Source organism: Saccostrea cucullata, unplaced genomic scaffold (genome assembly GCF_032062105.1).
Source record: "Saccostrea cucullata isolate Sc308-1 unplaced genomic scaffold, CSIRO_AGI_Scuc_v1 ctg14860, whole genome shotgun sequence".
Classification (NCBI taxonomy): domain Eukaryota; kingdom Metazoa; phylum Mollusca; class Bivalvia; order Ostreida; family Ostreidae; genus Saccostrea; species Saccostrea cuccullata.
Window position 1 is genome coordinate 882 of NW_026918565.1, and position 13229 is coordinate 14110.

General features: G+C 32.5%; 1 protein-coding gene across 1 annotated transcript; it reads right to left on the reverse strand.

Annotated features, from left to right (window-relative positions):
* Window positions 1-283: 283 nt before the first annotated feature.
* LOC134267919 (PHD finger protein 24-like) lies at window positions 284-11671 on the reverse strand (the record flags this gene model as incomplete). Its single annotated transcript, XM_062750125.1, has 11 exons — window positions 11666-11671; window positions 10383-10568; window positions 9323-9401; window positions 8711-8910; window positions 8394-8557; window positions 8077-8169; window positions 7778-7883; window positions 2435-2522; window positions 2085-2128; window positions 1625-1754; window positions 284-493 (listed from the first exon to the last, which is right to left on the reverse strand). Coding segments are annotated over exons 1-11 (1306 nt in total), but the record flags the coding sequence as incomplete, so codon positions are not given.
* Between the last annotated feature and the right edge of the window lie 1558 nt (window positions 11672-13229).

The window sequence follows — 13229 nt, forward strand, 5'->3', positions numbered from 1 at the left end:
GTTGGCAAGAATTGCAATCATTCTGGAAGCAATTGATATTGCTTACAAAAGATGCTTTCTTTTCTGAAAGTTATGTTCATTTCTGATCTGTTGGGATCAGTTTTACATCAAATAACCCACTCCAATCAGTTTAAACACGTCAAAAAACTTAGTTAAAGGTTAATATGGCACAGATCGAGGTCTTTTGCTTATATAAGTGCAAAACATACTGAAACAGAATTCAGAAAAATATCCAATATGATTAAAGTGACAGATAACTTGTATATCACATTTATATACTGACCTGCATTGAGAATAAATATAGCAGTACATAGGAAAGTGACTTTGTAGAATCCCCCACTGGTCTCTGCCAACCTGCCCCCCACCACTGGACCCAGAATAAAGCCGATACTGGAGGCGGCATTGAAGGTCCCCAGCACCCCAGACTGGTCACTCCGGGGGGACACGTCTGTCAGGTATGACCTAGATACACTCTGGCTGTGTTTGAAGATACCTATAACGACAAACAAGGATCATTTTATTCTAAATTAACTTTCATTAAGATCCATTCACACTTTCATGAATGAATCTTTAACTTTATAAGTGCAGTGTATTCCACTCAGTAAGTACTGTAAAATCATCATTGTTCGTGGTAAACCAATGAATTTAGTTCTGTGGGTCACCCTTATCCATGAATGAACATCTACATCAATGAATGAATACTTAAATTTCCTTACCGCTGATTCTTATATTAGATATAAAAATAACTGCATTTCATGACAGACTTTCATAAATAGCATTAATTTCCTCATTAAATGGAGAGCATTAACTGGGTTCTTATAAAGCAAATTCCTTATTCTGGATGGCAATTTAAGTTTTACTACATAACATGAAAAACATCTTTATCAGCTTTAGAGTGAAATATTTATGGAGGTGCATACTTTTCAACTAAAAACTGTGAAAAAAATGAATCTTTTTATTTTCTTGAAAATTCATAGCAGTTAAGAGTAAAGAAACCTGCATTGTCTCTTCAAAACAAAAAAAATTCAGTTTTTTTTTTTTTAATTAAATTTCAGTTTTAAATTGAAGCCTGAACATTCATTTTATTAACTATAATGACAAACAACCAAAAAGATGTTTGTAAATAATTACAAATAGTATTTTCTCTAGTAGAAGACAGTGAAACATAATTTGTTTTGTGATCACTTCTAATTTCGTAAATTGGAAACTTAGCAGCATCTGTTTTTGCTTTTTCTCCAATGCCACTGTAATCCTTCTAAAAATCAATACTTTCACGTTTTATTATGTAAGTCATACACGTCTTTTCCCATAAGGTATTGAAAAAAATTAAGTTTTTAACTAGGTTTTCCTGATGTACAATCCTCTTTCTGAAGAAATTGCCACATTTTGAATTATAATTCTCCATCAGTAATAAAGCAAAATTTTAATTTTTTTTTTTCATTCAGGAATTGAAATTGGAATTCACTCAAAAATGACGAACAATCATTATGGCAAAGCATTTACAAATTCTTGAATTACTGTCTTCTATATGGCATAACCACACAATGATTATGTCTGGAATTCAGAATAAATGAATTAACAAAAAATATGTCAGATTAGATGAAACTCCATGTGGAATAAATACCTGTGGGAATCCTGGAGAGCATTAGGACAATGAGGGTGGTAGAGAAGCTCATGAGGAAATATCCCCCCGCTGAGGCCAGCAAACAGAAGAGGAGACAGAACTTCCTCCCCACATTGTCACTCCACTGTCCCTGTAAAAAAAATAAAACGTGCAAAAAGAGGAAAAAGAAGATCTCCCTCCATTTGGGATTTTTGGCTTTAAAAATGTGATACATGTAAAACGCAATCTTTAATTTATTCATAAATATAGTTATAAACATTTAATAATATATATCTTAATATATTTCTCAGTAAATTAACAAAGATATTCATTCAGGCTTTTACTAATTAATACTCCTATATCATAGTATCTATTTTTTGCCAAAATTGATCAACTTCAACTTAAAAGTTTTTAGATGTACCAGTATATTTTACGTGATAATTAAGACAAAATGTTTAATGAATTTTTTTTCTTTACTTACCACAATTGGACTTGACAGCAGCTGCAGAGCTCCATATGTAGACCCTAAACATAAAAAAATAGTTTCAATGTAATATTTTCATATATCCTACTTTTCATGCATTTCACTTACAATTTACAACAGTTTTATGAAATTTCAATTTTGGCATTATGCAAAGATAATTTATATCTAAAAATTATCCTTATCTATTCATCCTTCTTAAATATTCAGATTCAATGAATGTCACGCATGTACAAATGATTAACCTCTGTTAACATTGCTATGTTACAGAAATTCACCTGTAATTCAATTAATAAAATCACAGTATCACAGCTACTTCTGTAACGTTCAACAGTGTAGCAATATTTTACCTATGATCCCTGTCACTGTGGGCGTGGCTCCTAGATCCCTGGCGTGGGTGGATATAAGGGGGAGGATCATACTGACACCAAACAGGTCCTAAAATCACACAGGTGTAAAAAAAAAAAACAAGAATCAGTGAATCGCTGTTTTGATTCTTGTACAGGGTAAAACTTAAAGAAATACTGAAGTGTAGTATGAATGTGTTTTAATATATCCTCATTTAAAGTGGTATTTTGGTTTCTTTTTACTAGTTTTCAGTTAACAGTTTGACTTTATTCTCTTAATAACACTTTATGTGGGAAAGGGTGACAAAAAAACATGTTTATCACAAATTCTGTTACAAGGGACCACAGGGACATGAGGCAGTCTAAGCAAAATAGCGTGTATAGTATAATAGGGGAGATATACCCGATTTTGCTAAGACTGTCTCGACTCCCTGTGCAAGGGACAAGTTAAAGAAACTTCGGTTCAATATTTTAAACAGCTGAAGTTAACAAAAATAGACATTACTCAGTCTACTAACTTAAAAATCTATTTCATCCAAACAATATTTCAAATGAATTAAATAAGACTGCCAATTTCATACGGCTGATAAAACTTTTATCATCATCATAATAAAAAAGGTTTTGTACTTCGAAATATGCAAATTTAAAATAGTTTCGTTTCGTAACTAACTTGTCAACATGGAAAAATGGCTAAAACCAGAACAGAAGTGTTATTTAACTCTACTGAACCTTTATCAAAGAATTTCCTGCAATTAAAATTAAGTGACAACCAACAATCTCACCAGAAATCCAGAAAAATACATTGATAACACATTTCGTCGTCTTGTGTCCATATTTTTGTTTTCTTTTGAGAGTTATCTTTCCTTGTCAAAAATGATTGATTAAGTCGTCCATGCATTGTTTCCTGTTTCGTTCCTTTTGATAAAAAATGTGCCATTATTTTTATTTTTTAAAATCAAATAAGATTTTAAAAGTTTAACTTCGTAAAAGTATATTCAATTATATTTGGCATTAAAAGTATTTTTCATTATTCTGTCAGGTTTCCTTTTAATTAAAAAAAAAAGAACATGTATGCACACGTGTGGAGAATGTCCCCTTGAGTATTTTTTAACAGCTGGGACACATCACTCGACTGCCCGAATATACACCCCAAAGAGATGTTTTATCTGTCAAATTGATTATTTATTCGTTTAGCACATATTTTCCAGTCGAGTGTTTAAAATGCATCCTAATTAGAAAATCAAATAGAAAGTTTGTAAAATATAAACTTCTTGCTTAAAAAAAGTTATTCTTGCGGCATTGATTATACAATACTAGCAATGAAATAAAAAAAGAAATCTTTGGACTTTGGGTGAATATTTGGAAATGATTTCCTTGTCCACAAGCATTGTTGTCAGTGAAAATTGCTTTTCAAGTAGCAGTATCAAAATTATTAGATAAACGCTTGAATTAAAGTTTGTTTATAATACTGACGAGTACAGTGTATATAATTGAAGGAAATCTACTATTTTAGTTGTACATGCACTCTGACATAGAATTTCCAATGTGATTCAATACAACACTTCTTATTCATGTACATACCTTTTAGAGCTTAAAGTGTATACAGTTATCTCTTTATCTTACGTTACATTTAAATCGGCACGAGTGTTCATTCATTCAATCTTTATTGTCTCTCTGAAATTTTATTTAAAATACAAAAGGTCCATCACGCACAGTGGATCAATTTGATCTCTGTTCCTCAATCAAATTGTTTAAATAGACCCGTAGCTGTTAAATTGTGCCTGGTTGCATACATAATGTAAATATTAGCGCACTACTTGTACTGCCATTCCTAAGTTTATAGCCCAGTACATATCGGTGTAGCCCAAAGAATGGGAAGATGATCATTGGTCCAAGAGTTAGGTCTGCAGAGTTTCTGGGTAAGTCCTTTAATTTTGTTAAATCTCTGCAGATTTCCCAAGCTGAGATTTCAACATTAAGCTTTGTTTTTGTTATACCCCCTCCCCACGCTTGAAAGTGGGAGGGTTCATAGTGATCGGGATGTCCGTCTGTCTGATCGTTCCTCTGTTACGTTTAAGGATATCTATCTCTTAAGGTAGGATTCTTCTCATATTTCATGTATTTAAATATTAATATATAGAATTTTATAGGAAAATTATTAAATCTCAAAGTAATTTTCAGGAAATGCGAATAAAAACACCTGCTATGCATTTTCCAATTCAATTTTGATTAAAAAACATATTTTAGAGATACCAGTTATAGGTATCCAGGCTTTTTGGGGAAATTGCGCAAATTTTACACTTACAGTGTATAAGGTATTTAAGTTCTTTTTACTTCGATCATTTTACAATGCATACATGTATATATAGAGATTTTCTTTTCATTGAATAATGCCATCAATCACTTCTTATTTCATATCATGTTAATAAACATTGGTATCTATAGTTAGCAAAAAATAACCTCGATTTCTTTAAATATGTTATTTTAAAATACTTTAATAGAGTAAAAAAATTCAACTTTTAAAAAGACCTTTCTTAGAACTGCAAATGACCTTAAAGCACATTGAGATGCATAAAATAAAAAGAAATTGTCGCACGAAAAGATTTTAATTTTCAAACTTCATACTGAGACTTTTTGAATTAAATTATAAATCATAGAGTTATCCTTCCTGGCTCAGGATCGGAGTAACTTAATAAATGAGAATTGTACTCATAAGGGGGCTGGAGGGTTGTGGCCATTTTTAGACTTTATTTAAACTTAAAGCTCAACCTCTAAAAATGTTGTAGCCATTTTTATACTACATTCATCTCCTCTAGAAGAAGACCTCGATCTTATGAAGATATACAAAAAATGACCAAATTTAAAAACTAAAATGTATGAATTTTTTCTTTGCCAAATGATAGTTGTCAGCTTAAGATGTCCATTCTGAAAAATGAAGCTTTACCTGATGGTTAATTTGTTGACCCCCTCCTTAACATTTTTATTAACATTTCAATCAGCGACATACACATGTAAACTATAGGCAGATTTAGACAATGTAAAGTATATGAATTTAAAATATTTATGAGTTTGAGTGAACGACTCGGGTTTCTTGGACCACTGTCTGGATTTCTGCGTCATTTGTGTGTCTGTACGTGCATGTTTCAGTTAAAATATAAATTGTGTAATACAGGCCCATAACAACGGTTTTAAAGGGGGGGGGGGGGGGGGGGGGTCGGGGGTACAAGCAAAAAATCTGACAAGTAATTGAAAACTGACCAATTAGTGAGATAGGGCTCAAACTCCAAGATACCATGAAAAGCAAATAAAAAACTACTACCAAGTTAACTGTCCGATCTTCGAATTTGTCAGTGCTCATCCTCACTGCAACTACATGTAAAGTGTGAAGGTAAGGGGAGGGGGGCTCCGGCATTTAGGGAGAATTAAGTATAGGAAATAATACAAAACTCAGGTAAAAAGGGGGCTCAATCCCATCCCATCCCCTCCCTACTGCATTCTCTAGGCCTTTAAAACATTTCATACTTATGTACCAGAGACATAAAGCAAAAATAACTATAGCCCCCCCCCCCCCAAAAAAAAAAGAAAGAAAGAAAATTACGCCATGTAAAAAGGTGGAAAGCTGGAGTTCAGAAGGACACTATAAATAGAAAGCGAAAAATATCAGGATAGTGTTCATTCCAAATACCTGTCATCACGCATATTGAAGCAAGATGTGCGTTTATATAAACTGGTACAGCTGTACACACTCTGAATGGAAAAAATTACAAAAGAATAAAAAATGTTATTATATTTATTTATTTAATATTGATTTCATAGTTAGTAAAAGTTCTAAGTAAAAAAAAAATTAAAGAGCAATATGTTAGACACTTTCACTTAAAAAAAAAACTACCTTTTTCTTAAACTCTTGCCCCCTAAAAACCAAATCAAAATTAATGCATGGTAAAATATTGTTAAAATATACAAATAGATGCCAAGTGTACTATAAATTATTATCTTTCAAAAATTCTACAGCAGGAGATTGTAAAATCTAAATCTTATATTACTAAAACAAGAAGAACGATATAATAATAGTAACATATACAAGGCAATGTTCTATAAGGTAAATGCAATTCATAAAACTTTAAAAATAGAAGAAAAAATGATTTTAAAAATTCTGATTAGCAGCGATTGTCCTTTTGATGCCATTTGCTGTACATGTTGTACTCTATACAAGAGTTGTCCTTCTTTGTAAATGTCCGTTAAATGGTAAACACCTTTAAATTCAAACCAAACTTTGAAACAATCGATTTGTTGTGGATGGACGTTAGTGAGCTCACGGAAAGAAGCAAGGAAAAGTCTTAAATCTAAATAAATCTTTTATACAATAGAATCTTAGACACAAATGAAAACTGCATCTCTCCCACCTTTGTCTTTTTGAAGTAAACCGGTTTATGAAATGTATTGTAATCTTCAAAGATAAAGAAAATCACTAGTGGGTATTCTAAATTGGAAAAAAATAAGTTTTCCAAAAAATTTCAAACTTTTTGTATGATCATTAAACAATCATTAATAAACGTGTGCACCTAAATGGATTTCTAACAAGTAATCTGCTGATTTATGAAATGTTCTTTATAAATTTTTATACCGTTTTGAATATCCAATCGATTGCTTCCATTTCTTCTTATCTAACGGTACCCGTAGAGAAGCTTTAGATTATTTTCCTACAAAAGTCCATTTCCATGTTTAAAGAAATCATATGAACATCGTTTTGGAATTTTGGCAGGTGTTAGAAAATCAGGTAAAAATTAACTTACAAAAATTATCTTATTCAAGTTTCATATGTGAATGTGAAACATCACATATTTTCATTTTGAACATTTTTCAACAGCTTAAATGCCCAAATACTTTGCTTTGACTGTTACATGTGTATATAATATTGGATATTATTGCATGGGGTTCAACCTAAAAAGTTTCACTTGGTTTCTCCACGGGAGTTTTTTTTTCAATATTTAAAAAAATTATTTGTATATGTCAACTTAAAGTTAATGCATGTATACAATCATGAACATTGTACATGTATTTACAAGTTCATGTACGCATGCAATATAATTTTGCAGAAATATATATTTAGATCTAAATGCAGAAACAGCGAAATACAGATGACTGGTACACCTGTTAACTTAAATCAAACTGTCCATAGTAGTTTTTTTTTCTTTTTATGTATAAAAAGCACCTATTCTCTCTTTCCCTCTTCTTCTCCCTCCTCTCTCTCTCTCTCTCTCTCTCTCTCTCTCTCTCTGGTTGTAAGATTCAAGGTCATAATGTTGTTCGCTTAAGGTCACAGTCCATCTCTGTGGAAACCACCACGCCTTTGGTCCATTCGGAACTCTCCACCGGTACGGGACTTAAGTTTGGCCGTGCCGCTAGACTGTACAGACTTAGTTCTAACAGGTAATCCTGCCAAGTAACACTTCTGGAAATGAAAAGATAAAAAACATTGGAATTTTAAGTCATGACTGCAGAACGCATTTCTCTTTTGCAATAGAGAATAATTTTTAAAATTCTGTAAATTATTATATGCGTAACTATATGTATGATCAAATTCTTCTATTATACATAGTGTAAACAGATATCATGGAATTTTAAACCACTGATGTAAAACTTGCCTGGGTCCGTTGGGTTCACAGTCCATCGTAAAGGACAAACTTTCATTCAGAACAGAAGACAACTCTTCATCCTTTTTTGATAACAAAGCAAATCTAAAAAATGGAAAGAGATACTATAACAAGTCACAAAATTTAAATATTAATTTATATATATAGTTACCTTCTCACTGCCACTGTGCAAAGAGTATTTTTACACTTTCCTCTAAGATTTTATGAAATGGTCTCAAATTGATTGGGACTTTGAACGCTGAGGCTATAATACAGTATATAGTTTACATTCTGTGCTAGAATATACTTGAACTTGGATAATCACGAACCCATTAAGAGTGTCGTCACATTCTATAAATAGAGTGTAGAAAGCAGCGATGGTTTTCTTGGCATTGAATTCGGTGATATTTCCTTCGCAACCGTCGTCATAGACGCGGAACAGTCGCCGGGCGATTTCTATTTCCCTTGGTGACAGCAGATGTACGATGGAGTTCTGAAAGAATAAAACATTTATTTTACAATCGGTCAAAAGGTCCAAACAAAGAAATCCTCTTTACTTTAAGTGTCTGTTCAAAGCATAAAATTGATATAAAATTAAGAACCAATGCATGCAATGTAAATAATTAATACAGTGCAGCCCTTTTACCTTATTTCGCTTCTTCAGAATACGGATTGACTCGAAGTTGATAAATTCCCACCACGTGATCGACCCGGTGTTGTCCTTGTCAATCCGATGGAAGCGCGCTAAATCTTCTTGTAGGGCATCCTTTGGCACCTCGCCGCCATCTTGGTCGCCATAGCAACGCTTTCGATATTCCATAAAATCCTCCAACCCTATACTGGAATCTATGATAGAGTTTGATACAATTAATATTGCTGGTTGTAACTTTTATTTTTTTTCAAATAAATAAATAAAACATGTCCAAATACACTGCATCATAAATTAATCAACGTTTTCACACATTGTGTCTGCTTTAGGAATCCGCACTCTTTATATAAAATTCATTTGATGCATGTGGCCCTTTCAATATTTCCCTTTAATAATAGAAAAAGGATTTTTCATTTTATTATTTTGAAATTGCAATTTACAAAAAGTTTATTGTTTTGCTTTTTAATGCAAGATTGTAGTCCGGAAAAATTAAAAATAATATAAAAATTGTTATTTTCAAAATTTTCAAATACCACCCACAAGGATAATTAGGAACAAATCTTCCCAACACATTTCGTGCCTTCAGTTCCTTAAATTCAACACACGTACCTTGCGCCACTTCATACCGGTCCAGGGAGGAAAACAGATTGTGGAGTTCTTCTTCCGTCAGTAAGCTACTCAGGTCGTCCTAAATAACAAGGAAGACTTTTTTTCAATTCGTTGGAAACAAATCGTAAATGTGTGGTTTGGTTGTTTGCATTTGTAAATTTCAAAAGTTAGCTTAGAATAAGTAGATTTAAAAAAAAATCAAGAAAAACGAAAAGTGAATTCTGATTCCAAAAACACAAAGCGTACATGTATATAAGAGGAATAAAAGAAATTATTGATTAAATTATATTTACATCAGTTTTAGATAAAAAAAAAAAAAGAATAGGTTACGAAAAAAAGATTCACTGTAAGATATAGTGAATTACTGAATGGGGGTAAATACAAAATTTAAAAATGGCAACATAATTATGGGGTTTTATCTCTAGGTTGATTCAATACGCAAAGACACGTTCTATAGCTACTTATGAACGATTTTTATTTTTATTTAAAAAGCTATGTAAATAAAGAGGCAAGCTAATGACAAACAAGTTAATGCAACAAGGATATCAACAACATGATTTGAAATCATTATTTTGCCAGATTAATGGTTGAAACAATGACCACTACAGCAAAAACAATCTATCCGAATGAAGTTTTTCATACTGCATGTAGATGCATGTTTGACAATTATTTACACACTGAATTGTCTACGATGATTTTTTGAAATTTTTTTTTACGTTTTCCCCAACATGACAAAGAGCACACGGCGGGTGTGGACGGTCGGCAGGGGATAGTCACTTCATGACACCTGATCCCTCCTCTGATTTTTTTGGAAGTACGTGTTTGCTCTGATCACGATTTTCAACGCACGTTGAGCTTAAATACCGTTCGTCATTTTCATACAAAATGCATAAAGTCTTAAGCAACAATTTCTTTCTTTCCAAGATTTTATATGAAAATATATTTTTCTATATAAGATATGTACACTGTATCATTGCGTGAGTGTTCGATGTGTCGCGTGATGTATAAGCCGGTTATGGAATATTTCAACTACAAATAAATCTGTGAAACAAAAACTCACGCAATTCTGACAACTCCATCCCGTGGGTTTGAGAGCTTTCTTGAGGAGGACAGACGAGGCTGGGTCATTACATTGACCTAGTTTTCGGAGACAGCTTTCGTGGTACACTTTGTAACAGATCCGACAGGGATAGGTTTCTCTTCCGGTATATACACTGCACACGTGACATAGTTCTTCCGGTTCAACCTTTAAAAAAGAAGTAAGCGATTAATAATTAATCAATTGTTAAAAAAGTTTGCATTGAAAAATAGAGGTCATACAGCTAACAACAAAGTTTCCTTCTCACTTAGTTATTTGGTCTAACTTCATGCAAAAGAAAGTTATCCGAAATTATTTTTTTAATTCCCCATGAATGGCACTGCCTTCAACATTTCAAAAATAGAATCGATCAAATGCTTGATGTACACATAAGAACTGCGTCTTTTGATAGATGTCAAATGACTTAGATATGTACTCAAAATGTATACGATTTGTGCACTTATTTTCTTCAAAGACAGTCATTATAAATATACATGTACTAGTACATTATAATTCTATGTTGTAGAGCTTTTACAATAAACGTTCATTTTTTAAATAAGACACATTACATTTAAGCGAAATATGACCTTTCTTTCAATGTAGTACTACCGGCATTAAAATATATTATAATTATTTTTAGATTTAGGGTCATCGAAAATCTTCTACATGGGAAAGTAGACCATTCATGAACTGATCGTTGAAAGGTTCCCAGGAGTGGTGTGAGAAAATCGAACTTTTGTGACAAGAAGGGATTTAATTCATTACTCAAAGAAAGGGGCTCTCTTAAAAATGTCATTAAATTTAACACTTTCAAACTCCATTTAATGATCTTACATGAATTAAATATCACGATATATATCTAGCACAGATTAGAAAAAAATCGATGCCATATAAAAGTGACTTAGATCACTCAAGATGCAAAGGAAGCAAGCAATATCATTTTTTTTTTGCTTTTATTTGAGGGGGGGGGGGGGGGGGGGGTCGGGTGTCGGTAAAAACTCTACTTAGGAAATATAAATTCCTCAAACCTTACTTCTAGTATTTATTAGACTGATGATTAGAGATCACTTAAGAAATTACAAAATAAAGAAGACCACAGTCAAGCTGAACTGGAACATCTGTACCATATTGTGATTGAAGATACATGCGGACTAAAAACTTATAATGACGACAAAAATAAAATATAGGTCGACCTCCAGGCAAGCTTTACTTTGGGTGTCAAACCACCTGAGTCATATACACGATTAAAATAGTCTCAGGAGTACCGCCATTACGAAACAGCTATTGATTGGTTTGAATGATCTTTTTACAATTAAAACCATCCTCACATAAAATGTATCTTTTAATAAGAAACCCTTTTTGTACTCAAATAATGTTCGATATCTCTATGTATTTCATTTAACCCCCCTTTGGTTTTAGAGGAAGGACGGACAAATTGATAAAACATATGTAAAATAATGCATCAGCAACACTTCCCTCAATTTATATGCTTGAAAGTAATAAAATTAATAAGACATTTCCAGTCCAAATGTTAAACTCACACATTCCTTTTCGCAGTCTTCTTTATTTTTTTCCTAAATACATACATGTAGTGATTTTCGGTTAGGAGATTTTTCGTGGTGAGTTTTGTCCGAATTATGCAATTGATTGTCAAAAATTATGAACAAAAATTAAAGGTGAAGGGATAGTTTTTAGAAAACTTGTTCCTTAAAAACCTTTAGAACTTCGAATGGAAAGCTTTCACATCTGACCGAATATTAATCAAGAAAATGAAATACTTAATTTTTTGCAGGTTAACAAGTATAAGTTTCGCTGTAACTTCAGTTTTAATTGAGCTCATTGCACATAAATGTATGCATAGAGTGCTAACCGGCTCTTGTTACAGTGTTCAACAGGGTACTAGTATATTGGCCAAACCATGCATCGCCAAATTAAATCTACACGTAAAAATATAGTGTAAACGTTCAACCGCTGGCGTAACAACAAAATTAAACGGTAAAAAAGTCAATTTAAGAAAAATAATGCATTTCTTCAGCTACGATTTCTTTCTCATTTTTCGATTTTTTTTTCGGTTTTCATTTACAAAGAGATACAGTTAACGTCTTTCACAAGTGAAGAGATAATTCGGAACTGTGCAGCTGTTTAAATTTGATCCATGATGCAACGTCTACAAATGTATATAAATTTTAAATTTTGTCCACAACTTTTCTAAATAAATTCATTTTTCCTTTTTTTCAGATTATTTTCCTCGTGTTAAATTCAGTTCATTAAAGACTGTAAATATTTTTTTCTTGTAAAAGGGTCATGGCTCTCTTATTGAACCCGAGTGCTTTGATTTCTTGTGTCCTATTTATCAACCTAGAACTCTTGACAGAGGGAGCAACGAAAGTGGACATGAATTATGACTTTTTAACCTCGCCGTCTTTCTATCAGCTGTAAGCATCAGACTACATCTGTCACAAACATAGATTACTTGTCTCTCCTAATTAGCAAAATTAGTGGAATTTAGAATAAAATCTGGAACGGCAGCTTTTCTCTCTGGGGAGAGATGTCGAAAGAAATACCGATACACGCGTGCGCGAGATTTATTGTCGACTCATCTTAACACATCGATCACATTCGCAATGGAGGTTGAAGGTATCACACCGGTAATTGACCAATCAAAATGAACTTAGTCAAATGTAGGTCCATATATATAAAATTGATTTTCTTTTCTTTTGAGACGTTTTTCTATTTTCTTTCATGCCATTTTTACAACTTTGGTACCTGTGCCTAGTAAATTTTATGTACTTTGAGAATAAATAAAGGTTTTTGACAGGAACTATTTTT